At 49.6% G+C, this 26,160-nt stretch overlaps 1 protein-coding gene across 10 annotated transcripts in view; it reads right to left on the bottom strand.

Annotated features, from left to right (window-relative positions):
* The window catches only part of PLCH1 (phospholipase C eta 1), a 57,940-nt gene that overhangs the window by 12,778 nt on the left and 19,002 nt on the right, over nt 1-26,160 (bottom strand). For 9 of the 10 annotated variants that reach the window (XM_077184245.1, XM_077184253.1, XM_077184244.1 and 6 more), the window contains exons 3-13: nt 13,558-13,704; nt 12,964-13,207; nt 11,640-11,769; nt 9,945-10,115; nt 8,012-8,105; nt 6,590-6,793; nt 5,492-5,612; nt 4,441-4,612; nt 2,852-2,959; nt 2,113-2,274; nt 951-1,022 (exon numbers count right to left, since the gene is read on the bottom strand). In XM_077184245.1, coding sequence (XP_077040360.1) covers nt 951-1,022; nt 2,113-2,274; nt 2,852-2,959; nt 4,441-4,612; nt 5,492-5,612; nt 6,590-6,793; nt 8,012-8,105; nt 9,945-10,115; nt 11,640-11,769; nt 12,964-13,207; nt 13,558-13,704 — 1,625 coding nt within the window. Of the gene's footprint in view, nt 1-950; nt 1,023-2,112; nt 2,275-2,851; nt 2,960-4,440; nt 4,613-5,491; nt 5,613-6,589; nt 6,794-8,011; nt 8,106-9,944; nt 10,116-11,639; nt 11,770-12,963; nt 13,208-13,557; nt 13,705-24,562; nt 24,938-26,160 lie in introns of those variants that run through there. The other variant, XM_077184249.1, reaches the window with a different exon arrangement.

The following is a 26,160-nucleotide window of genomic DNA, read 5'->3' as shown; positions in this document are numbered from 1 at the left end:
CTCAGGCACACACTGCAGCTCTCCCTGGCTGCAGAGCTGCCTCTCTGCTCAGGCACACACTGCAGCTCTCCCTGGCTGGGCTGCAGAGCTGCCTCTCTGCTGAGCCACACACTGCAGCTCTCCCTGGCTGGGCTGCAGAGCTGCCTCTCTGCTCAGGCACACACTGCAGCTCTCACTGGCTGCAGAGCTGCCTCTGCTCAGCCACACACTGCAGCTCTCACTGGCTGCAGCAGGAAGGGGGCTGGCAGCTGCAGCAGTTCAGGCTGAGGCTGTAAATCCAAGCTCAGGGTGCTGTGGGAGTGTGGCAGTAGGGGAGGCAGATGACAGGGTATGGGATACGGGAGGAAACGTGGGCACTGTCCCTTGTGGGGGCTGCTCTGTGCCCAGCTGTGAAATGAGAGCCCTCAGCTCCTGCCTGGGCCAGTGCAGACACCCCTGAGGAGCAGCAGAGCAGGCAGTCCAGCCCAGCAGCTGCACAAACATAACCAGGACATGAAAACCAGGAGGAGATCAGGCAGGACTCATCTGCACAGAGCAGGAGCCCAGAGCCAGCACTCGGCCACAGCAGCCCCTGGGAGCAGGGACAGCCCCAGCACGGCCCTGCCCAGGGTGGGACACAGCAAAACTGGGCCCTGACTGAACCAGGCACCACCATCTCTCTGGAAAACAAGGTATGCCAAGGCATTTGTCTCTGCTGCTCTTCTGCTGCTGCAAGTTTGATCAGAAAATCAGCAATTCCATGTGATCTTTTAGCCATGTGATAAGGTTTTGTTCATCTTAAAGGTTCTCAATCTTCTGAACTGATTAAGACACCACATGTAATCACAGAAGCTCCCTCCTCGCTGCCCCCATGCCCACCACACTTGTCTGGAGCACTAAAACATTGCCAGGGTCTCTGGAATGCTGCCAGTCCTCAAACAGCAACCTCAGCTCTCATTTATTTCACTCACCTTGTGTTTACTGAAGTTGCCCATTAATGATCGACCATGAGACTTTTTTCCACCTTCTTTTGTGTCCAGGTTCTGTGCAGAAAAAGTGCAATAAAAAGCATAACTAAATACCTTCAGAAATGTCTTTAAGGAGTCTGCTACAGTCTCCAAAAGGCAGCATTTCAACCTCATACAAGTTCCTGTATGTCACCCTGGCTCACTATTGGGAAAGTAAAATTATTGCAAATGAGACAAAGTGAGTTAAAACCTGATCTGTGAACAAATTGAAATCCAAAATCTCATTACAGGACTTTTCTAATTTCTTTATATGCTTCACAGTTTAGAATCATCTAACTGTAAGGAAAAATACTATCATTAGCACTCAAGACAACAACAAGCCATGTAGAAAAAGCAGTCTAGCAAAACCAGGCAAATAACAACAAACCAAGACATCTTGAAAGCAGCCACAAAGGGAAAAAGAGAGAGGAAAAAGAATTTCCTAGCAGATAAATGTGGACTTCTCATAGGCAGCCTGCAGGCTGAGTTCCACATTCCCAGCCATGCCCCCAGACATCAGCTGGATAACTGCTGGCAGCATCTCACTTCTTCTGTCAGGAACACACAGCCCTTCATCTTCTGAAGAGCAAAACAAAACTGAAGAATATTCCCCCAGCATTTCAGCTGGGTGAGTGCTTCAGTGCTGTGAACTCCAGCTACTCCCTGCTCAGGGCTGAGCTGGACTCACTTTGGGCTTTCATGACGATGAGGGCACTGGGGGCCCAGCAAAATCAATGCCTGTGTTCAGAGATTTGCTCAGAACTCAGGATGGAAGTCTCTGTAACATGTAGAAAGAATCTTCAGCAGATTTTTACTTATTTTAATAGCAATTATTTGGGAAAAATCGAAGGCAGACCGGTAATGAAGGAAAAATAAATGACCAGAAAAAAAAACAGGAAAAAACCCAACTGCTCCCTTTCTAGTCCATCAATTACACAGTAACTCCCAGAAAAGAGCTCAGTGACACTGGTTCCAGAGCAGGCACATCTCCACAGAAAATTCACTCTGTATTTAATGTCCCTGGAGTTTGCATCCAGTTCCTCAGTTCCTGGCTCTCTCATTGAGACATCTGCAGCACATTGCACTGTTCCCTCCTCACAAGGGCTGTGAGGGAGAGCCCACATACCTGCTTCAGGTTCACACTGAAGCTCTGGTGAGTTGCCTTCAGCAGGGCTCTCACAGTGAAGCTGTCAGGATCCTCTTTGTCCCTGATTTGGGACTCTTTTAGCAGAGACTCCAGTTTTGTCCGTATGAAAGATTCCACCTGGTGCTGAGTTGCACCATTGCTCTGAAAGACACCAGGAAAACCCAGCTCAAGCAGGGGTTTGTGTCCATCCCATTGCACACTGAAGGTCACACAGTGCTCCCATTTCCTTCCCTCTGCAAGAAAAGACTCCTTGCACAATCCTGCCTGATTCTGCCCTTTCTGCCTGTGGCTTTCACTGCCATTTCCCTTCTCCCTTTCCCCTGAGCCCTCCCAGCTCAGCTCCCAGTCCTCCCACAGGTCCCCAGGACCTCGCCATGGGATCTCTGCCTCACAGCTGTCACAAGCCCCCCCTTCTCTTTCAGAAGAGCATGAATTCCCAGCTAATGCACTTACAGACACCCTAAGCAATAGATCCCTGCTCCAAGTAGTGAAAAAAGGAAGTGATTTCTTTTAACAGTCATCCAGACTATACAGACTCAAACCAGTCTCTTACATAAGGCACTTAAAGTAAAAATGAATCCTATGGAGCAGCATGAACCTGACACAGGAATTAAAAACTTAGGAAAGAAAAACTGCTAACAACTGTAAGTAGGACATGGAGTGTGCATGTAAGAGTTGCAGAGCTGTCACACTCTGGGAACTGACTGTGTGCACGTACAAAGCAGGGCTTTAACTTGCAGTCGTCCTCAATTTCATCAGCACTGTCCTCTTCGGAAACCTCTCCTTCCTCAGCATCTGCTCCAAGGCTGCAGGGCAACTTCTTACCCTAAAATGAGGAAAAAACACTCCCAATAAATGTGGTCAGTGTTAGTTGGTGCACCCAGTCTGCTCCTCTTGCTTCACCATCTGCTCCTAAATAAATCACCTACTAAACTTCTGTGATATTGCTCCTGTGCACAAAATGTTCTCAGCCCACCTCCTTCATCAGTGGGAATTAGGAATGACACTCAGATTTCTGCAGAAATGCAGAGGATTGATTTTTAGGCTGCATTTTGAAATTAATAATGCTGCTGCTAATGAGTGGATCAAATTCACTTCATGCTGGTACCTTTACACAGGCTTGAATCCCTGAGTGTTATTAGATTGACTTTTTATATACACTTACAGGATGAAAATTACGCCATTATTTGAAATTGTTTGGCTAGTGAATCAATACTGCCTTTCAAAGGAAAATGTATAAAAAGAGCAAAAATAATAGCAAAAAGATGAGAAGCTGGCTTACTTCTCAACAAGGTACTGATTCCTAAATCTGATTTTATCTTTTCCAACAGAGCTGCTTGAATTGAGCAGGGGATGGGAGACAGGCTTTGTGCAGGGATCCTGTGATGCTCAAGATAGAATTTCTCATTCTGAAAGCAGCTCAGCTCCACAGCAGTCTGCACCCACAGGGCTCCAGCAGTGAGAGCTGGAGGATCACACTGCAATGACAGCCTCAGACGTGCTGAAAAGGCAGCTCAGAAGTTCAGGTAAGAGCCCAGAGCACCCAGCCTCTGCTGCCTTTCGAGCAGTGCCATGGGATTTCTGCAGGAGTGATGCTCCATGACTTCCTGTGGATCCCTCAAACACCAAACTGTGTTTGCACAGTTCATTAACCAGCAGCCACCCCAGAAAACTGATGCAGTGAAATGCAGAATCACAGCTGAGCACTCAAAGGGCTCCTAATTTAGGGTCAGCTCTGTACTGTGCACTGCAGCATGTTCAAACTAACATCAGACAAACTGAGAATCCCTGCAGCCAGACTGATGCCAAGGACGGGGGGGAAGCCAGAGTATCCTGAGAGTTCACACAGAAGTAACTGCCCCCCTGTGTCCAAGTAAATTAGACAATCTAATGGGGCAGAACTCTATTAATCATCCTCCCAAAGGTCTGCCTTATGCTTCTTCCCTGTTCTATCCATCCTTTGGAATTCCTTTCAGAGCAAATCTGTTTGGAGTGAGAGGCTCACACAATTAATCCTGCACAGAGCTCTGGGGCCTCCTCAGCTCCTCCTGAGCTGCTCTTCTCCCATGAACACAGCAGATGAACCATGAACAGAGTTCCACCCCATGAACTGCAGCTCCCTGCTGGGTGAGGGGAAGGGCAGGAAAGCTTCACTTTTCTATCACTCCAAAGTACTTTGTCCAAGGAAAGACTGTCAGATAATGTTTAGATGCTAAAGGGATATGAACTGGTCCTCCAAAGAAAACCTACAATAAATATCACAAGCTGACTTTTGTTGCATTCTGAACATGCCCAGCAGCAAGTTACCTTCACTAGGATTTTCCCTTTTAAATCCTGAGGGCTGGGAAGCTGTCTGGGGTCTCCAGTGCTCACAGATGACAAGTCCAGTTTGTCACCAAATATCTCCTTCATGTACTGAGCAATCTTCTTTTGCTGTTGAATACTGCAGTGGTTCTCAATGGACAGGATCACTGGAAACCTGGAAACCAAGCCCCAGACACTCTCAGAGCTGTGTGTGCAGAGACAACACCTGCACTCTTACCACCCACCTGGCAATGGAACAGCTGAGTTCTTCCACAGCTTTGCCCCACTGTTTTCTAAACTCTTGGCAGCCCCAGGGTTCTATCACAAGGAACCCCACACTAACCCCAACCACCTCCTTTAGTTTTGAAAGTACCACCTTGTACTTCTTATCAATGACACCAAACTTTTGGGCTTGGTTGTCTTCTTTCCCACAAATCCATTGTTGGGTGCTTTTTATTTAAATAAATGAAGTACTTTCCTTTTATTCTTTTTAAGCTACTCAAAATTCTCGACACCCACTCATAATTTGAGACTGCTCTGTGTGTGTGTATATATATATATAAATATATATAGGTAAAAATCCACAGTTTTCATAATAAACTGTTATAAAGCACCGTGGCAAATGAAACAGATTCAGAACACTACCCCACACCTCAGTATTTCCTCAAACTACACATGACAGCTTTTCAATTTTTCTGCTGAAATAAAGTATTTTCAGTAGGTAGAGAACATCACAGTATCGATTTTTCAGGAGTTTCCCTGTGGATGTGAGTGGGAAGTTCTATTGAAAGATAATCAGCATTGTCAGACTGTCCAAAGCCTTGCTGAGTTCAAGAGCACAAAAAGGTTCAACTTAGGCAGAACTCTCTCCCTCAGCTGATGGGAAGAGCTTGTGCAGCTGAACAATAAACACAACATGGGCAATAAACAGGGGAACAGAATCTACCCTGATGTGCCTGAAGGAATATTTGCACTTCCTGGGCTTGATGGTTGTTTTCAGTGTGGGATTAACTACAGAAAACAGGTATAGCTTCAAATCTGGCTCCACACTTACTCGTTTTTGATGAAGGCATATTTGTTGATGGTTTCTGCCACGTCCCGGAAGGGGATTTTGGAAGTCAGGGTGTAGCCATGGTGCACCACTGGCTCCCCATCTGGGCCATCCCAGCAATCCACTGTCAAGAAACCAGAAAAGTCACACATTAAGAGATGTCCCCAGTCTCATCCATTCCTGTGCTCCTGCAGTGCTCCTCCCATGCAGCCCCGTGCAGCCCCATACAGCCCCATACAGCCCCGTGCAGCCCTGTGCAGCCCCCATACAGCCCCATGCAGCCCCATGCAGCCCCTATACAGCCCCGTGCAGCCCTCGTGCTGCCAGCCCCATACAGCCCCGTACAGCCCCATACAGCCCCGTGCAGCCCCCATACAGCCCCCGTGCAGCCCCCATACAGCCCTCGTGCTGCCAGCCCCTGTGCAGCCCTGTGCAGCCCTGTGCAGCCCCATACAGCCCCCATACAGCCCCGTACAGCCCCGTGCAGCCCCATACAGCCCCATACAGCCCCCGTGCAGCCCCATAGAGCCCCCATGCAGCCCCTGCAGCCCCATGCAGCCCCCATACAGCCCCATGCAGCCCCATGTAGCCCCATACAGCCCCATGCAGCCCCTGCAGCCCCGTGCAGCTCCATGTAGCCCCACACAGCCCCATACAGCCCCGTGCAGCCCCATACAGCCCTCGTGCTGCCAGCCCCTGTGCAGCCCCATGCAGCCCCCATACAGCCCCGTACAGCCCCGTGCAGCCCCATGCAGCCCCGTGCTGCCCCGTGCAGCCCCGTGCAGCCCCATACAGCCCCATACAGCCCCATACAGCCCCATGCAGCCCCATGCAGCCCCATGCAGCCCCATACAGCCCCCTACAGCCCCGTACAGCCCCGTACAGCCCCATGCAGCCCCATACAGCCCCATGCAGCCCCGTACAGCCCCGTGCAGCCCCCATGCAGCCCCATACAGCCCCATACAGCCCCATACAGCCCCGTGCAGCCCCGTACAGCCCCGTACAGCCCCATACAGCCCCATACAGCCCCGTACAGCCCCATACAGCCCCATACAGCCCCGTGCAGCCCCGTACAGCCCCATGCAGCCCCGTGCTGCCCACCTTCGACGCAGCGGCAGCCGGCCTGCAGCACGCGCGCGTACATGTCGGCGCGGGACTGGGAGAGCAGCTGGTCCCCGCTCAGGTAGGTGTTGTGGGACGAGGCGATGAAGTAGTGGCACAGGGGCTGCTGCATGTCCTGGTGCACCTGGCGGTGCAGCGGGTTGGACACCTCGCACGCCGGGCTGCGCATGAAGCTGGTGAAGCCTGCGGGCACAGGGACGCATCAGGACACAGGGAGAGCCCTCTGAGCCCTCCCAAGCTGAGCCTCTGACAGTGGCTGCGGATGCCAGGGCACAGCGAGGCCACCCTGGCTCAGACACAAATGCCTTTCCCAGCAGAGCTCCTTGGTGGCACTCCTGGGCTGTGAATGGCAGTGCCCTCAGCACGGATGGGGGCACGCAGGGCAGCAGCTGCCCAAAGCAGGACCATGCATCAGCAGCCAAGGCACTGACCCATCATCCTCACTTCACAATTCCCTTTTTCCTGCAAGTTTATTCAAGAAGATGGCACTTCATTTATACCCTCTAAATAGAGCAGCACTGTACAGAGAAAGTTTTAAAAATACCTCCTTTAAGAATGAAATGTAAAATATTTGCAAAGGATGGTGCAAACAATACCAGCCCTGAAAGCAGCTCAGAGATAAAAGCAGCTGCAGCAGCAGGTTAAGAGGAGCAGAAATGCTTGCAGAAACATTGTTTAAGTGTCACAGCTTGTTTGTTTTACTTTCCTTTTTTCAGTCTGAGTGCAGCGCCCTGGGTCACATCAGAAGCTTGTTGAAGGGAGGCCATACCCAGGATTTAAATACCATGTGGAGGAAAATTCCTACTTCTCCCCTCCCCAAATCACCATGTACATTATGCTGCTCCACAAAGCTTCCTTCTGGGCAAAGGAACACAACATGGCTTTTAATCTATTTCACCTCAGCTCTGAGGTTGATCTGATACTAAATTGGATTCTGAATAAACATACAATTTACAAGTGCTTCCACAAGCAATGGGAATCAGGTATTAAAGCCCAATGAAAATGCAGCTATCTGTACTTTATTTCACAGAAGCATAAAAGAATGGATTGTGCAGGATCCCAGAGCCCCAGAGCCAAGGCAGAATGAACACTTTGCTCTCATTACCTGACTGGGAGCAGGCTGTAGATAAACTGCATGGTACAGGACAGTTTTGTAAGAGTGAGCAATAAATCCCCACAGCCTCAGGCATCCAGCCCCACTGCTGAGATGGCTGTGATGGATGGCTGAGAGCTGCTGCCTCACCACACCTACTCACATCTCCCCCCTGACTCACAAAACACACCCACACTCCCGACTGCTGATCCAGGGGACAGCAAAAGCCTCACCAAAACACCATCAAAGCACTTCCACTCCACTGCAGCATGGCAACACAAAACTCACTCTGAAAACAAAACTTTTACCTTCAATCCCAAGAACATTTTGCTTCTTGTTTTCTTCTGACACTTCAAACTTCTGTATGATGTCCAGACAATATTCTGGTGTCACATTATTCATCTGCACAAAAACAACAGCGGAGGTACACTCATTTTTAGCATCACCAGCATGTGAAAATCTACTTAACCTGGAGGAGACAAACAGGAGTGAGAGGCAGCCACCAATTAAAACCTATGTCATTTTAGTCTCAAGATTAAAATTAGCTATTTAGCAGCCTTAATAGTTGTACTGGCCAATACTGCTGAAATGAGAACTATAATATTATATTTTTTAATATAATCTTCTTAGACATGCAAAAAGATTTGGCAGGCTTGGATTTCATTTTCATGCCTTTTCCACTCCTATGATTTCATTACTTCCAAGGGAGTTCACTGTAACACACAGGCTAGGAGAGAAATAATTACATTCTGAAATGAAAAACAGCAGCTTTTCTGAAACAAATAGGAATTTTGTCAACAGCTTCAGCTAGGCCACAGCTGAGGTTCCAACTGATTTGTGGGGCACTTACAAGTATTCATTTATATTTCCTTCAGAACTAAAGGAAAGAGTAGCTCCCATCTCATCTTTCCTCACTGCCTTGAGTTGTAGAGAACCAAAGGGAGACTGAGGACTGGGTGGATTTCATTTCTCCACTACCAACATCACAGGAAGACAATACTGGCTCTCAAACCTCTGGCACCTTTCTTGTGCCATCATCCTGTTCACTGTTTGTACTGTCCCAGCTAAGCCAACCATACTGAGATGCTGCAGAATTACACAGGATAATAAAAAAGAAGAATTCAGTAGAAAAAATAACTGATTATCCTTGTTCAGGTTGGTGTTTGATTGCAAACACTGCTCAGAGCAGGCCCTGTTCTGGTACGAGCTGGCTCAAATTCACTTTTCCATTATCCTCCATGGCTCCTTGCTGGCCCAGTGTGGGGTTCTCATGTGCTTGAGGAATGGAAATGTCTAATCTAGTCCAAAGCTGCATCTGCTGGGGAAAAGTCCACACATTTGTGCTTTTTTAATTGTAGCTTGAGAGGTGATGACTTTGGCCATTCATTTTTTGGTTATACTTTAGAGTACTCCACTAAAAATAATATGGAGTGTTCTCCTAAACAGGGAGGTCTCCTAAAAAAGCCAGTTTAGCAAGCTAACAAAAACCCCAACCCGCTTTTGTTCTGTCCTCAGGCTGCAGAGTGTTTCATGTCCTGCCAAATGAGTAGCAGATGGAGCAGAACAGACTGTACACAGATTTCCAAGCACCCAGACAACAGCAAAACCAAGATGCTGTTTGGGTGCTGAGGGCGCTGGGGAGCTGCCTCCTGGCTGGGAGCACAATCAGCTTTTGGGGCAATGCTGGCATTGGAACATTCAGGGGAATCTCCTGAGCTCCCAGTGCTGGCACTGGGAAGGGGCACAGGGCTGCAAGGTGCCTCCAGCCTGCCCAGCCACGAGGTTCACCTGCAGGAGCTCCTGTTTCACTGTGTGTGCTTTGTGCTGGAGCAGTGCTGAGCAGAGCAGCTCCCCAGACCACGCCGTGCTCCAGGAGGGCACACAGGGCACTGAGAGCACACAGCATGCCAGGCCTGACAGCCCCAGGGTTCTGCTGCATCAGCAGGTCCATAATGTCCCTGTGCAGCCCAAAGGCAGCTCCCCCACCTCTGCCACGTGTTCCTCTTCCTGCTCCAGGTCCTTGAGCCCCCTCTCACACCACTATCCTGGCACTTCAAAAATCATGCAAAGCAGCTCAGACTCCTTCTAGAAGCATTTCAAAAAACAATAAAACCTTCAGAACTCTCTTCTGTCACATCTGTGCTTTGCCCTCTGCCCCAAGTTAATATTTTCCATAAAATCCTTTCCCTACAGTCAGATGTAAGTGCATGGCCATAGACATGGGTGCAGATATTGCCCTACCTTCTGTTCCACCCTCAGAAACTGGGCCAGCTCCTCAGCAGTGAGATGATCCTTCTTGTCACTGTAGCTTAGGAGCAGCAGGTACAGATCTCGACGCAAGGACATCATCTTGTAAAACACTGAGAATTCTTCAAAGTTCAGGGTTCCTTGGTTCTCATCTGTGTCTGCCTCCTAAGAGGTAATGACACTCAGGTAAACATGCTCAGCACAGGAGAAATCAGGGAATAAAACAGAGCAGGACTTGTGTACACCAACAGAAAGGTAGTAAATTCTAGTCTGTGAGACTGTTCAGACACAAAATCTAACAGGCTAAAATAACTGCAAAATTATATCATCATCTCTGGGGTTTCTGGTGAAAATGGTTACTAAACTAAAGCCACAGATTCCCCATTAAACTCTAATTTCCTTCTTTAATTCCATATTTATTTCCCCCAGAAAGAGGCTCACCCTGGGCTTTATTCTGATCTCTTGCCCTCCTGTATGCCCTGCAGTTATCCTGGATTAAAACACAGCAAGAGGCATAACAATATCACCCAAGGCTTCCCCAACAACAGTCTGATGTCTTAAACCATCCAGGACAATGGCAGAGCTTTAAATGCACATTATTTAATCTGCAGCACTCTCAGCCCCAGCAGCACTCTGCAGAGGGGACAGCTCTGCAGCAGCACTGAGGCTCCCCACCAAAACATACACCCAGCATCTCCAGGCTGCATTTGCTGCTTCTCCTCAGAGGTAGGAAGAGAAGAAAACAGTACTTAGCACACACTAATACAAGCTTTTTTCCTGTGAACATCTGCCTAAGAGGATTGCTTTGGATTTTCAAAACAAAGAATATATTCTGGAGAACGGCTGGCAGGCACTGTGTGGGTCCCCATGCAGAGAGGAGCTGCAAACTCCTGTCACAGCAAGGCAGCTGGGAGGAAAGGAATTCTCAGCTAAATGGTGTTGAATGGGGTTTTAAATCATTTTAGATCTATTACATACCTTAGATGACATTTATAATCTGTGGGAACTAGTACAACCCAAAGTGATCTCTGCAACACCGCCCCACCAGTTTCCAGGTCTTTGGGAGTAACTCCAGACTCCAAAGATGTATCTCTAGTGGGGAATTTATGAAGAACAGAAGATTCTTCAACTTTCCCATATTTTACAGCAAACCAGCTTTGAGCTGGTACTGGTTTAGAAAAGTGAAGATGACCTTTTTTGCTCTCCATTATGTCCTTGGTTTATCTTTCCTTTCCTGCAGTAAACACAAGGACTGGTGGGAAATGGGAGCTGTTTTCAGACAACAGAAGTAAAAAATTGATTCTAAACCAATCAAATCCGAATGGCTAAATATGAGGAAGTTGTTAAAGAAAACTTAATTACTTGCATAATGCCAGTTTCTATTAAATAATTCTCCATAAAGGAAATGAAATAAACATTTCGGTAGCAACAGAGTGACTTCATTGTCCATCGATGCCAGCATTGAACGGTTCAGTTCACGGAGCTGAATCCAACAATGCAGCAGAAAGAGTAGCACTGGTAACTTTTCTGTGTGCTTCACGCCATTTAAACAATGTCCTGATGCCTCTTTGTCTACAGAAAGGTAAGACTTTGAGGAAGCCTGTGAGTGCTGTGGTTTTGGTCCCAAGCTGCAGAGCCTGCCCTGGCTGTGCCCAGAACTGGCTGCTGCCTGGTGCTGCAGGCACGCACCTGGAACATCTGGCGGACCTTCCTGCGGGGCAGGCTGACGTTCAGCTTGTGCATCAGCTGGTGGATCTCCTCGATGGTCAGCAGCCCGTCCCCGTTCTTGTCAGCCTCCTCGAAGGTCTGCTTCACCCAGCTGCCAGCGTGTCAAGGACAGGCACACAGGGCTCTCCCCACGGACGGGAGGCAGGGCAGCTCAGGAAAGAACCCTTTTGCCCTGCCCTTACTACAGCTCAGCCAAATGCTTGAACCACAACTGGTTTATGGCAATTATTCACAGCTCAGCCCCTCTGCACTCCCATTTCTGGTGCTGGTTCCTCCTCTGAGAACGTGCTCCAAAGGTTTCAAATATTGCTGGGCTTACTCTGGGATCTCTTCCACCTGTCCCTTCATTCTACCTGAGCTTCACCTCCCAACAGCACCTTTCACCCCCTCCTTGCACAAATATCCCTCAGCACCTCCTGCTAAGTTCTTGCAGTAGCTGGGAGTGGGACAGGGCCATTCTGTGTGCAGGCTCCCAGCTGCCACACTGGATAAAACAGGACTTGCAGTGATGTTTCACCAGGAGAGAAGATACAGCAGACAGGAGCAGCTCAGAAAAGCCATGGTTAAATATAGCAAGCTGAGGACAGGTGCAACAGAGCATGCAATACAACCCCAATGGACCTGTGCCTGCTGTGAATCGGAATCAAACACGGGAGATATAAATTAAAAATACCTGAAATATGTATATTCTCCAGGAGTACCACTGGAGAGTTCCATGAGGCAGAAGAACAGACAGGTTACAATTTTAATTAAGATGGCCTTGGGGTTTGGTTTTTGGGGGAAGAGTGTTCTTTGTGTATAACATTTTAGTCATCACTGTTGTGAAAAAAACTATTGGAAAAAAAAAGGCACATGAAGAAAATATTCAGAGAACATGAGGTTCTCTTTGGCTACTGGGCTACAACAAACATTTAAGGAGCTTTAAGGATTTGTGCTGGAAAGGACACAGGCATCTGACTTACACAAGAGCAACAGAGATGGCCAGGAGTTACTGAGATATTGAGATAACTAGAAATAACTGGTTCTCCCCTTCAAAAAGGAATTCATTAACAAAATGCAAGCCTATCCCCTGACTCCCCTGCAGTTTGATCCAGTCCCCAAGGCACAGCCCATGGTTTATCACACACAGAAGTGTCCGTGTCAAACCTATTGCTCAGGTTTCCATCGCAATCAGTGGAAGGGTTTTGGTCACTTAATAGGAGGAGAAAGGACAGGCTGTGCTGGGGTGCCTGGAAACCAAGGCAGGAATATGAGCCAGGAGGAGGCCTGGCCCCCCAAAGGATACTGGTCGTGCGTCCTCTGGCGCTTGGCCAGCGAGTCCTCGTCGCTGATCCCGGCCAGGAGGTACTTGAGCCCCGTGATCCAGGTGCGAGCCTCCTCGGGGTTGGACGTGATCAGGTCCAGGCTCTCCAGGTGGTTGCCGTGGTAAATGGTGAAGCAGCAGCTGGGGTCGAAGCTGCCCTCGGCGTGGCGGTGGAAGATCTCCGACTGCCGGCCCTCGCTGACTTTGTAAATGGAGTCGATGACAACTGGGGGGAAAGGGAAGCCAAAGGCCACGCTGGGACAGCCAGCCAGCCTCTTCCTGCTTCTCCCAGTTCTGAGTTATTCAGGCTCAGAGGCATTAAACTTTACTAATGTTACATCTTCACATCCCAAAGCCCTGTCGGACTGAAGGTCTCCCTGCCATGGCTGTGCCACGTGCCAGCTGCCCCAGAGGCTCTGAGCACTGCCCGGAACATCACAGGGCTGAGGCTACAGAAAGGGAGTGCAGGAGAGAGACCAAGCATCTCCCATCAGCCCACGAGTCCCTGTGTGGCTCTGTAAGTCACACTCTAACACTGAACTGCCCCAGAAATTAGAAGAAACATGAGGAGGTTACTTTTTGCCTTTTCGCTCTTCCGGGAGGGCCTCCATCGGATGCAGGTCCTGTGCTCGTCCAGGTAGAAGAGACGGACCAGCCCCTTGGTTCCACTCTTCAGCTTCACCATCTGCGTCCCAGACTGCATCACACTCATGCATCTTTCAACTGTGAGGCAGAGCAGAACAAATTCAGCTGAACAGCCACCTCACCCACTAACCCATGGCTAACGGGCTGCCCAGCATCTGCCAGGCACACCCCAGCTCTGACCTGAACCTCCAGTGACAGAAAGTGGGCAGTGCTGGGAGACTGTTCTTTCTTCACTGCCACCTTCTGCACACAGGAAAATGGAACAGCTCATCTGTCTGAACATCCTCACAACAAAGGAGGCAAAGAAAACTTTCATCTATGTTGAAGGAAAACATTTTATAGTTGTTTCATGCTCATCTTATTTACATTTTTTCTATTACTGCACACAGTGCTGTAATTTAAACCCCAGCACTCCATGTACTTGGACTGGTGAGATGCTCATTCAAACCCCCAGTCCTTTGGGCTCAGTAGCCCTGGAGTTTGTCCCTCATGCTGTGACACTGGCAGAGCTGCTCACAGAATGACACAGACACATTCACACCTTCTCCATGCTGCCACCGACCTTCCAACTCACACTGGGATGATTTCCTTTTATCCACCCGTCCCATCCGAATGATAAGGCTTTATTCCTCCTCTGTGTTTTGACTAAAATAAACCCATTTCTTCCATTTCACCTCCCATCCTCCCTCCTGCAGCCTTCCAAACACAAGGATCAAGATAAGATTTCCTCTTGATCTCAGTATATATTCATGCTCTTAAATTACCTTCTGGTTTTATCCATTCACAGCCTCTCCTCACTTGGTATCACTCCAAATTCATCTCCCTGGGTGATTTGTTTACACTCTGGCTGGCTCCCAAATAAACTCTCTGGGTCTGTCTTTATTTCTTATCACCCTTCCTCTCTCCAGCACTTCTCTCTCCAGTGCTCCTCAGTGTCACAGCAAAGACTAACCCACACTCCCACTCCTCTGCCAGAGCTGGGATTTATTTATTTATTTATTCTCCCAGCAGCTCTGACACGCTCATGGGCAGTCAGAGCAGCATCTAAACATTGAGGAAACCAGGGCTGAACAGCCCTGGGCAGTGGAATGACCTCCCCTGGCTCCCTCACTCACCAGGAGCTGGCAAAGCAAACCCCACATGGAATAAACCCCATCAGGAGCCTTTTTCCTGAGTTCTCTTTCTGGAGGAAGGAGGGGACTGAGGCTGAGCTGAACAGAACCAAATTCTTCTGAAAGCCTCACGTGAGTGCAATAAATGTGTCCTTCATTATGTCCATAAATAATGGCACCCCTGGGTCAGCACACACCGAATGAAGGTGAGTTTGGAAGGGCTTTAAATAAACCAGAAATGTGACATAAATCAAGCCAGAAGGAGATGTTAGACCACATCCACATGTTGGCTGGGGCAGCATTAACTTGGATCTATCTGAAGATGCACAAAGTACCAGGAAGACAAACATTTACACCACAAGGGATGGAAAACTCCAAACCCGAGAGAAGAAAGATGAACTGAAGCAAAAGTAGTCTCTAAAAGTCCCTATGTACATCCACACAGGAATGCCTTTTCTTGGCAGAGCCAGCCTTTCCCTGTGGAACTGGGTCTAGATCAGGTTTGCCTTGGACTCCTACCAAGACAAACAGGACTTGTCCCAGCACAGCAATGAGGGAAGTCACCCCTGTGAGTGTGAGTACACAAACGTGCCCTGCTCCATCAGCCTGGCACCTTTGATTTCACTAATAGAGAGATCACTCCAGCAGGCCTTTAGCTCAGTAAGAGGCTTAGCAACGAGCTACTCCACACAGAAAATCTGCTTCTTTGCACCTAAGGCTAGCAGTGACTGGTGAAAGTCTTACAAAAAGATCTAATTCTCACATAAGTCTCTCTATTAGCACCAGCTCAGTTTCAGAGAAAAAATCCCAGCCCGGTTTCACTGAGATGCCATTGAGGACAGCCAGCAAAAGGCAGAAGGGAGAAGATCACATTTATTCAATACAAGAAAAGCAGAGAATGGGCCACAGTCAGGTAACTGCAGACAACAAAAATGTGGGGGAAAACAAAAACTATAAAAGGCAATCCAGTTCCTTCTTCACCATTTCAATTGCTTCAACATTTCTACATCACATTTGGAATTGTTATGGGTGCAGTCACATTCATGCTTCAGGCACACTTCAGTCACAGGGAATAGATTTTAAAACACTTTTCTTTACAAAGTGGAAGAAACCCAGTTCCTACCCAATATCTCAACAGCCTCCACTCCCAAACCCCACCTGCAGCAGGTCCAGTGCCCCAGGGAGCACCATCTTTGCTGCTTGCACTTTCCCAATCCCAAGGAAGTACCATGAGAATGCAAACATTTAAAGAATAGTAAACATTCAAAAAAAAAAAGTAAGAGAGTTCACGGCATCATTCCTGCTGTGTAGGTGTTAATAACAAAGGCTCCATGTTCGAAAGGGACTGGGGTAATGGAAACGCCACAGCAATCACGAGCCCACTGGATCTCAGCTCTGCAAACCATTTACAAAACACCCCATCCTCCCCTTCAGGCTATTTATAAAATATAAGCACGCAAATAAAAAAGGTCTTTTTCAAATCTATTCTCAGTATGCTAATGCCGGTCCCTTGCCAGACACCACACATTAGCATCTGAATCAGGGAAGGTATTGAGCAGTGCAGGGCAGAATAAAGCTCCAGAAGAGCAGTTCAGGAAGGATTTCACTAAGGAATAGGGAAGCTGGTTCCAGAAAAACATCTAATCCTGTAGATAAACCAGGAATACAGAGTAAATGAAGCAGCTCCTCAATGCAGACATAGATTAAAATTTGGGGAAGCAAGACATGATTCCCATTAAAAGATATTCTTCTAACACAAGGACTAGCTGTGCATTTTTTGCTCAAAGTTTGAAAATGAATTAAATTAAACTAGAACACAATGTAGTTTATGTTACAAGATCAAAGAAAATTAATCTGGAAGTTTAAATAAAAAATTATGCTTATGCAGTGTGTAAGGAAGGTATCCCTGCCCATGGCAGAGGCCTGGAACTGGGTGAACCAGTGAACCATTCCATGATTCTATGATAGTTGAAGCTTTAATTTAAAATTAAAAACCCCTGAAAACTACATTCACTTCTGTTTGCAGAGTTATGCAAACTTGACAGTCTAAAATCATCCCAACAGACATCCTGGAGTTTAACGGGATTTAATAATGAAACACCAGTCTACTTTTCTTCCTCCCAAAATAACCTTTAAAGCAACACAGACCTGAATTCAAATAGCCCTTTTTAATTTAGTGCAGCCAAGAGAATCACTCCTAACACAAACCTCTCCTTACGGGAGGAGCTGCTTCTGTACCGAGGGTAAACCAGGCACAAACCCACCTGTGCCAGCTCGACCCTCTCTGGGCTGGCCACGCTGCCCAGCACATGGCAGGCCTCTGAGGCCAGGAGCAGAGCCTGGGATATCCCTGAGAGCCAGGGTGCCAGGCAGCTCTGGGGGTGCCCCTGCCCACGCTGCGCTCGCTGCCCACGGAGCTGGCACTGCTGGGCAGCTGCGGCCACTCCATGGCACTAATCCCCAAACCAGCCCGTGCCACCCTCTGTCCCTGGGCTACCCTGCATCCCTGTGCCACCCTCCGTCCCTGGGCCACCCTCCATCCCTGTGCCAGCTTCCATCCCCTTGTGCCACCCTCCATCCCCTTGTGCCACCCTCCATCCCCGTGCCACCCTCCATCCCTGGGCCACCCTGAATCCCTGTGCCAGCTTCCATCCCCTTGTGCCACCCTCTATCTCTGTGCCACCCTCCATCCCCTTGTGCCACCCTGCATCCCCTCGTGCCACCCTCCATCCCCTCGTGCCACCCTCCATCCCTGGGCCAGCCTCCATCCCGCTGTGCCACCCTCCATCCCCCCGTGCCACCCTCCGTCTCCCTGTGCCACCCTCCATCCCCTCATGCCACCCTCCATCCCTGTGCCCCTAATCCCTCCCCGTGCCCTCAGGTTATCCTCTAACACCCAGGGATGGCTCAGCACCAGCCCCCAGGATCCCCACAAGCCCCCATGGCTCGGAGCCACGGCTGTTCCCTGCATCCTGGGAGCTGGGAATTCTCTGCTTTAAAGTTCATTTAATCCCAGCAGTCACACCGGTGAGTGCACTTCTGCCTGCCTGGTGCCTCACCACAAGGACTTCAGGCTGTGCAGGACCCTCCCTGCAGGTGATACCAGAGGAAATTATTTGGGGAAGTAAGACATTCCACTGAGCAGCACTTTTCAGCAAACACAAGAGCATTTTGCTATACAGGGCACATCCCTGCAGTGAAACAAACACTCCCTCCCATAAAACATGTTCTCTGAGGTTAAATAAATATCCTGGCTAATTTTTGCTACTATATTTTGGGGTTGAGTTATTCAAGAAAACATTAGCAGCACAACTCTACTGCCAAGAGTATACAGCAAAAGGAATTATCTGTCTCACCTCTCTTGTGAGACAGATAATTTTACTTAAAGATCAAAACAAATTTCTTATTGCCATCCACAAACAGTTCTTTGATTTTCCTGTATGTTAAGAAATTAATATTTCAAATGACAAAAGGTCTGGTCTCCTCTTGCTTTTATGGACTTACTGTTACAGCCATCTGACAAAACAAAAAGATTAAACAAGGTATAAAGAGCATTACCAAACACTGAGAAGTATAATTATGAAAGAGGATATAAACTGGGTTTCTAAATGATAGGCATCAACTGCATTAAGCCAACATTAAGCTTGAAGAGATAAAAGGTACCCATGAGATGCAGGAGTTCCTTTTCTAACTGCAGCAGCCGCTCTTCTCCCCTGCACTCAGTATTTTGGGGTTTACTATGGATTTTGTGAAGGGCTGTGAGGCCCTGGCACAGCTGCCCAGGGCAGTGGTGGGGCCGCTGTCCCTGGAGCATGTGAAAAAATGAGTGGATGTGGCTCCTGAGCACCCAGTTTAGTGCTGAACGCTGTGGTGGTGCTGGGCTGATGGCTGGATTTCATTATCTGAAAGGTCCTTCCCAAAAAAGCCCCCACCCCTGCACTGGAGACCCGCACACAGCTGCACTGTCCTGTCCTGCAGTGAAAATAGCCTGGATCCAACCCAAGCCCAAACCCCCGAGCCCCACCGTGTTCTCAGCTGTCTGCTCTCTCCTCATGCCCTGTCCTGCACCATTCCCCCACCCTGAGCCTAAGTCTGCCGTTCCAGTAATGCCATTAAACACCATTCTCTGCCAGGCCCACCCAGCGAGCACATTTCATCTAAATCCCACAGAGCAGCACTAATGCCCTCAGGGTGCTGATTGTCGGGGGTTACATAACAGCCAAAGAGCCCGGGGGGCACAGAGGGCACATGCAGGCCTGGGGCACTGCAGGGCCCCAGGCAGGATTGGGGTTTGGTTTAAACAGCCACAGCTCATATTTTATGCCAGTTTAATTTGCCTCACAGCAGCTCTTCCAGCCTCACGAATTTCACAGTAAGCTTCTTACAGTGGGTTTAATGGTAATCTCTGGGAAGTCCATGGACATGAGATGGACAATCAATCCCTCACACTTCTGCATTTCCCAAGAAACCCTTGAGGAAGCCACACAGCACCAGCAGAGACACCAGAGGCTGAAAAGGGCACAGGCAATTCATCTCAGCCCTGGAGATGCAGAGCATCAGCACAAGTAACCAAACACAAGTTGAGACTACTCAAAACAACTGAATGGTGTCTAATAAAAGGAAATCACTGACTCTGGGAAGCAGCTCGTGCTTGTAAAGTCATTAATAATATGCAAACAAAAGAGGGGTGAAGCTTAAGAGCAAAACCACTCACTATACAGAGTGGAGAAACCCCAAGCACAACCGAAATCTATCAGCATGTTTCGGCTCTTTGTAAGTCTGAGAACTGTCTGATGGTGTCTTTTTTTCTTTCAAAATAACCCAAAACAAATGCAAAAACGTGGGAGCAGCAGCTCCCAGAAGTCATGTCTGAGTAACACATAATTCACAGGAACTGTCTTTCAGCCTCCCCTATTGACACTGTGGGCTCAGTGCTTCCAGGATGACCAATAACTCATCTTATTTTCACATTACAAGTGAAAGGTCTCTGCTCTTCACCTTTTTAAGCTGATCCCTGACAGCCCTTAGTTATTCTTGCCATGGGAGAACCCAGAGCTCCTTCCCAGACTGAGGGCCCCTCCTCTTTTGCTCTTAGAGATCAGAAAGGAACCAGAAGTATCCAAACAAAAGCTTGGCACTACAGTCTAATCCAAAAAGAGCCTGAATGGTCCTTAATGACAAGCTTTGTTCCCTCACCGAGACTTCACAGAGCACTGTGCAGTGCAGAAATGTCCTGCCAGGCCAGAGCCTCTTTTACAGGGGCTGTGCTGCCCTGCTGGACACCATGAATAATGCATGTTTTCCAGCCCTGCCCAAGGACCTCTCCTCCTGCCAGCTCAGCAAAGTTCCACTTATTGTCTTCAAGCAATTAGCCCAGGTTTCATCCTTTCTTCAGAAACAACTCCTCCAGAGCTGTGCATTGTGAGAGCCCTGGTGCCACAGCAGCACGGTGGCTGAGGACTGTACGTTTTCCATTAGGACTATGGAATTAGTCCTTTGTCAACACTGAAAAGCACAATCGTTTAAGCACAGCCATGGCCAAGTGCCAAGGCACATTGTCACATCAATGGGGTGAACAAGGAGCACAGATTTATTAAGCAAACACAGTTAAGTTTGCACATCCTAATCCTCTTTCTTCCCCGAGGATCCCTCAGCAGGGAGGGCACAGCAGTCGATTATGACACTCCAGAAAGTGGAAAAAGCAGGAGGTGGGAAGAAAGGGAGGAGGAGGAGGAGGAGGAGGAGGAGGAGGAGGAGGAGGAGGAGGAGGAGGAGGAGGAGGAGGAGGAGGAGGAGGAGGAGGAGAGTTTCCGCTGCCCCTGCCAAGGGGAGCACCAGCACACAGGTGTGTGGTGTCACTGTGCCAGATCCGGGGTGGCTTTCAGGAAAAGCATCCTCCCCCTGTGTGACCATGGCCCGGAGCACTGGGCACTATCCCCAGGTGGCTTTCAGCATCCTCCCCCTGTGTGATCATGGCCCAGAGCACCAGGCACCATCCCCAGGTGGCTTTCAGCATCCTCCCCCTGTGTGACCATGGCATGGAGCACCAGGCACCGTCCCCAGGTGGCTTTCAGCACCCTCCCCCTGTGTGACCATGGCCCGGAGCACCAGGCACCATCCCCAGGTGGCTTTCAGCACCCTCCCCCTGTGTGACCATGGCCCGGAGCACCAGGCACCATCCCCAGGTCTGTGTCCATGTCCCCAAAGGAAACTGCAGGGCTCCCCAGGCTGGGGAATCTCTGCTCAGGAGGGCAATCCCTCCCTCACTGCAGCTGAGGCACCTCTGCAGTGCCAGGGGCTCCTCCTTTGAGGCCTCCCCACTGGCAGAGAGCACTCTGAGCACCCCAGGAGCTGTGCCTCTGGATGCAGAGGTGGAAGCAGTGGGCCACGAGCTCTTTCTCTGCCAGAATCCCATATCTGCCCTCTAAAAAAACCAGTAAGTACCTAAATAAGGATCATACACCAGTGAATTAGATCTTGTTCTCAGCCTCCCTGTGTTGTATGATGCAACAAATACAATTCCCACCACAACACACTGAGCTAGGGCAGACCTCCTCATTCACCACACCGCCCTTTGTATGTCACACCTCCCACTGAACTTCACCAATTTAACAAAAAATAGGAAAAAAAAAAAACCACCACCAAAAGGCCGTTCCTAGAGCTCACTCCTGTGCCCACACAGAGCCATGCAGAGGATGAACTGTGCCAGCCTCAGAGCAAACAGCCAGCTCTGATGTCTGCAGGTTGATCAGCAAACAGCCAGGTGTGGCAGCACCTCCTGGGAGGGGAGTGCCCTGCTGACAGGGCACAGGAGCAGCTGCACTGGGGCCAGGCTGCAGGGAGCACTGCTTCCCTCTAGGCTGCCAAACAAAGCCACATCTGGGGCTCGGCTACAGACTAGGAAGAGGGGAAAAAGCAGAACAGAATGGAAGGTGAAGTTAATTAACCTTTAAAAGTAATGAATGGAGACTGCAGTGCAACAGATGATATGAACTAATTTATTCACCCTCCTCAGAAATAGTCATCTTGCTAAAGAAACATGTTTATCTATTCTATTTTAAATTACCTCTGTGCAAGTCACCGACAGTGAGTCATCTGTGGGCAAACAATGAACTGACAGTCTCAAACACCAAAGTGATTTTATTACTGAAAATGATGCTGGTTTGTGCATCTGAGTTCCAGGCTGATCAATGTTTCTGTTGGTAACGTGGGAACACCTGTGAGCCTGTTCTCTGCTGTATTGATAACCTGCCACAGCACAGGCTCCAGCTCCCTGCCCTACAGCCAGGGAAAAGCCAGCCCGGGCTCCTCCCAGCTCCCACTTCAGTCAGGCAAGGGGACACGAGCAGCACGTGCTCCCTGAGGCACCAGCTGCTGGAGGAAAGAGGAAAAACCAGCACACACCCGCCCCTTGCAGCCAGCTCAGTGCTGGACAGAGCTGGGAAGGTTTCTGTCAGCACGTTCTGCTCACAGCCCCTGGTGTCCCCAGGCTGCTGTGTGCCACCACTGAGCCCAGTGTGGCACTGGGGCAGCTCTGGCTCCAGCTAAGCACTGAAAGAGTTGCCTCAACAGTTCTCATCTATGCCCCAGGGTTTTGGAAAGACAGCAGTTCTTCAGCAAATGACAAAAAGGACCACAACGTTTCCCCTAACACCATGACAGTGTTCTGTGGATTTACTGAAACGAGTAGATTTCATTCATAAGCACCAAACCCACGAACACTAAGCAGTTAGCAAGTGAGCACATAACTAACAACTAGCACATAACCTAGTTACTCCTCTAACTAACCACATCCTCTGCAGAGCCTGTGAGACACTGCCCCTGGAGCCATCAGCATCCAGCTCCAGCACCCTCAGCAGGGCCATGAGGGACACTTGGTGGTGCCCCACTGTGACACGCAGGGCAACATGGGGCAACCTCCTCAGGATGCACCAAACCATCTGGAGGCTCTCCACCTGCCAAAGCTGCCATGTGCATGTGCTACCTTCTTGTGAGTGCATTTAATGCTGAGACAGATTTAAGCTGTTACTGGAGTGAAACCTGTGGATGACCAAGTTCTCCCCAGGAGATTGGTGCCCTCCGTATCCACTCAGACCAGTTTGCTGTTCCAGGCTAATTCCCTTACATACCAGGATTCCAGAGCCTACAGCCAGTGCCTGGACAGGTGTCTGGCCAGCTGCAGGCACAGGAGTCTCAAAGCAGCACTAATAAGGACATTAAACAGGGCAGTGCCATCATCCCTGCTGCAGGGGGAGCCCGGCCATGACCCCACCTTTGAGCGGCCAAACCTCAGTGCCAGGGACACCCCAGGGACAGCAGGGACAGCCACTCACAGCTCTACAGCCCTGGCTGCCCTCCCCACACAGAGATGGCACTGCCACAGCCAAGGATGACCAGCTGGCACTTGGCCTTGCTGTCACACCTGGGTGAGGAAGGCACTGCAGAGTGACCTGGAGCAGAACTCCACCCTCAGCTGTGTTCTCCAGTGTGGAATGTGCTTACCCACACATACAGGGCCATGAGATTCAAAACCTGAACCCGATGCTCTCCTTGCAGGCCTGTCCCAGCCCCTCCAGGAGCGCTGGCTGCTGTGAATTATTCAGTGGGGCCATATCCATTACCTGCTGCACCTGGGAAGGCAGATGGAGTAACACCTGCCCTCCTTTAGCCACGGCCAGCAGAGCTCCATGGAGAGCTCCAGGTACCCAACACCAGCAGCCTTGGCACCACAGCTCAGCAGCCCCAGCACAGGCAGCCCTCCCCGCAGGGCATCCTCAAATAACTCACTTTTGCCTAAAATAGCCTCTGGTTTTTATACAATAGCTGTCCCTATTCCCAGAGACCTCCAGCAGATAAAAAATATCTACTAAAATCAACTATGACAGACACAAAGGAAAAAAAGTATCAACTGCCAACACTGCCCTGAAATTTTCTGACATCTTATAATGGGAAAGATGATATTTCAAAGTATAATGCATGACTTTTGATGGCTTTATTTTAGATTAGCTTCTTTGATTTAAAATTACAGACAATCTGGTCAAAAAAATTTCTTCTGCACTACACAATTCTGGCAAGAAAGCTCTTATGCTAAATGTATTTTCTAAGTGTTTGCTTTAAAAGAACATAATCCAACATCCTTAAGGTTGAGCAAAATACAAAAATTAACTTGAATCTACCATGATTTCTCCTTCTCTCTACAGCATTCACTCTCTATCCACTTAGAGGCTTAAGCTAACTGCCACTTTCCATTCAGCACTGACTTAAACTGAAAAAAATTAGATGTTATAAACTACAAGATACTGAAGAAAGTTATTCAAGATGTCTTCCTTTTTTGTGCCATCTCCTGCAATTCTTGGAAAGACATCTTTTATCCAGCGCTTTCATTCAAATTTTACATACCACTTGCAAATGTGCTATACTATTTATAAGTGCTACTAAAAAAAACCAACAAACTCTTCTCCACTGAAAGCCACAGCAAAATTCCCAACAGATGAAAAGGTCAAGAATGTTTTCATTGAAGGCAAACACATTTGTAATAATTTAGGCTAACACAGAAGTGCAGTTTGTTCTCATCAAAAGAGCAGTATCTCAAACACAAGCTACATGTTTTCATAGGGAAATTGACTTGACTTTCAAGTCAATACAAACCCACCACGTTTTCTTGTTAAACATTCAGGAATAGATACACACTTGTTATACCGACAATGTCCACATAAACACTGAATTTACCAAACCCAAGGGTTAAGTTACCTGATTTTTCTATAACTATTTGCAGACACACTACCAGTTCATCCTATGGCAATTCCAAACTCAAACATCCTTACCTTTCTCTGGACTTAAATTTTTATATACTTCAAGGTCTGCCATTAAATTTGTAACTCGGGCATTATTGGCAAGCAGAATGGAAATTCTCCCTTCGGGAAAGGCTCAGTTTGATCTTCATGTCTTCAGAGCCAAGCAATCCTTGGAAGTACAGCCGAGCACCACTCCTCAGGATGAGCCAGGAGCCCTCGGTGATCCACAGCACAAATCCAGAGGGGAGAGCAGGTAACTCCGCTCACGCTGGAGGAGCGCAGGCTGCGCGGGAGCCGCCAGCATCTGCCCGTGCTGCAGCTGCGGGGCGGCGCTGCTCCCGCGGCCCCGCACACAGCGCCGGCCACGGCAGCGCCAGGGGCTCCGCGAGGGCTCCGGGCTCCGCAAGGGGCTCCGGGCTCCGCTAAGAGCTCCGGCCACGGCAGCGCGAGGGGCTCCGCGAGAGCTCCGAGCTCCGCAAGGGGCTCCGGCCACGGCAGCGCGAGGGGCTCCGGGCTCCACGAGGGCTCCGGGCTCCGCTAAGAGCTCCGGCCACGGCAGCGCTCCGGGCTCCGCGAGGGGCTCCGCAAGGGCTCTGGGCTCCGCGAGGGGCTCAGGGCTCCGCTAAGAGCTCCGGCCACGGCAGCGCTCCGGGCTCCGCAAGGGGCTCCGAGCTCCGCTAAGGGCTCCGGGCACGGCACCGCTCCGGGCTCCGCAAGGGCTCCGGCCACGGCAGCGCTCCGGGCACCGAGCTCCGCTAAGGGCTCCGGGCTCCCCTAAGGGCTCCGGCCACGGCACCGCTCCGGGCTCCGCAAGGGCTCCGGGCTCCGCGAGGGCTCCGGGCCCGGAGCGTGGCCGGCCCCGGGAAGCGCAGGGACTCCCAGCGGGGCGCGGGGCGGGCAGGGATTGCCACAGTCCGGCTCAGGAGCGGCGGAGTGACGCAGGCTGAATGCGGGAGGGGAAATCCAAGCCCGCTCCAGAGTAACCCCCGCATCTGCAGCCGGAGGGGACAAGCCCCCAGCACCTTTGTGTGCCTTTGAGGGGCTCCGTGCCCCTCGTCCCGCCGCTGTCCCACTGTCCCTAACTCCGGGAACAGCCACCCTGCAGGGACAGGCCAAATGCACTCGGGTCGGGCTGTGCATCCCTGAGCAGGGCAAGGAGCAAGGAGCAGGAGTGCCCCGGGAGGTGCTGAGCACAAACTCTGCCAGCAGCTACAGAAACCCCCCGTGCCCCTGGCAAAACTCTGGGCTGGTTTAAGGCATCCCAGTGCTCCTGAAACCAGGGGGTCACAGGCAGTGTGGAACAACAGGCAGAAGCATTCAGACCTGCAGAAATTGCACTTCCTTACAACGGAGCCCAAGGGCTCGCAGGGCTGGAAAGCACAGCAAGAACGAAGTCAGCTCCACATACAATGCTTCACATCTTTCATTTATTGCATTTTCTAATTCTTTCCCTCTTCAGCTGGCTCTTCCACTGTGACATTTACATCAGCACAGCAAAGGAATTCCCAGCTGTATTCCTAAACATTGTGACAGCAATAAAAGAGACAGAATTTGTCAAGCACAGGCCAGGAAAAAGTTACATGAGAGACAACGTGACAGAGGAGGAAAACAAATAAAAACCACTCAAA

This window comes from Agelaius phoeniceus, chromosome 10 (assembly GCF_051311805.1).
Source record: "Agelaius phoeniceus isolate bAgePho1 chromosome 10, bAgePho1.hap1, whole genome shotgun sequence".
NCBI classification, from domain to species: domain Eukaryota; kingdom Metazoa; phylum Chordata; class Aves; order Passeriformes; family Icteridae; genus Agelaius; species Agelaius phoeniceus.
The sequence above is the reverse complement of the archived record's forward strand: the minus strand, read 5'-3'. Positions and strand labels throughout refer to the sequence as shown.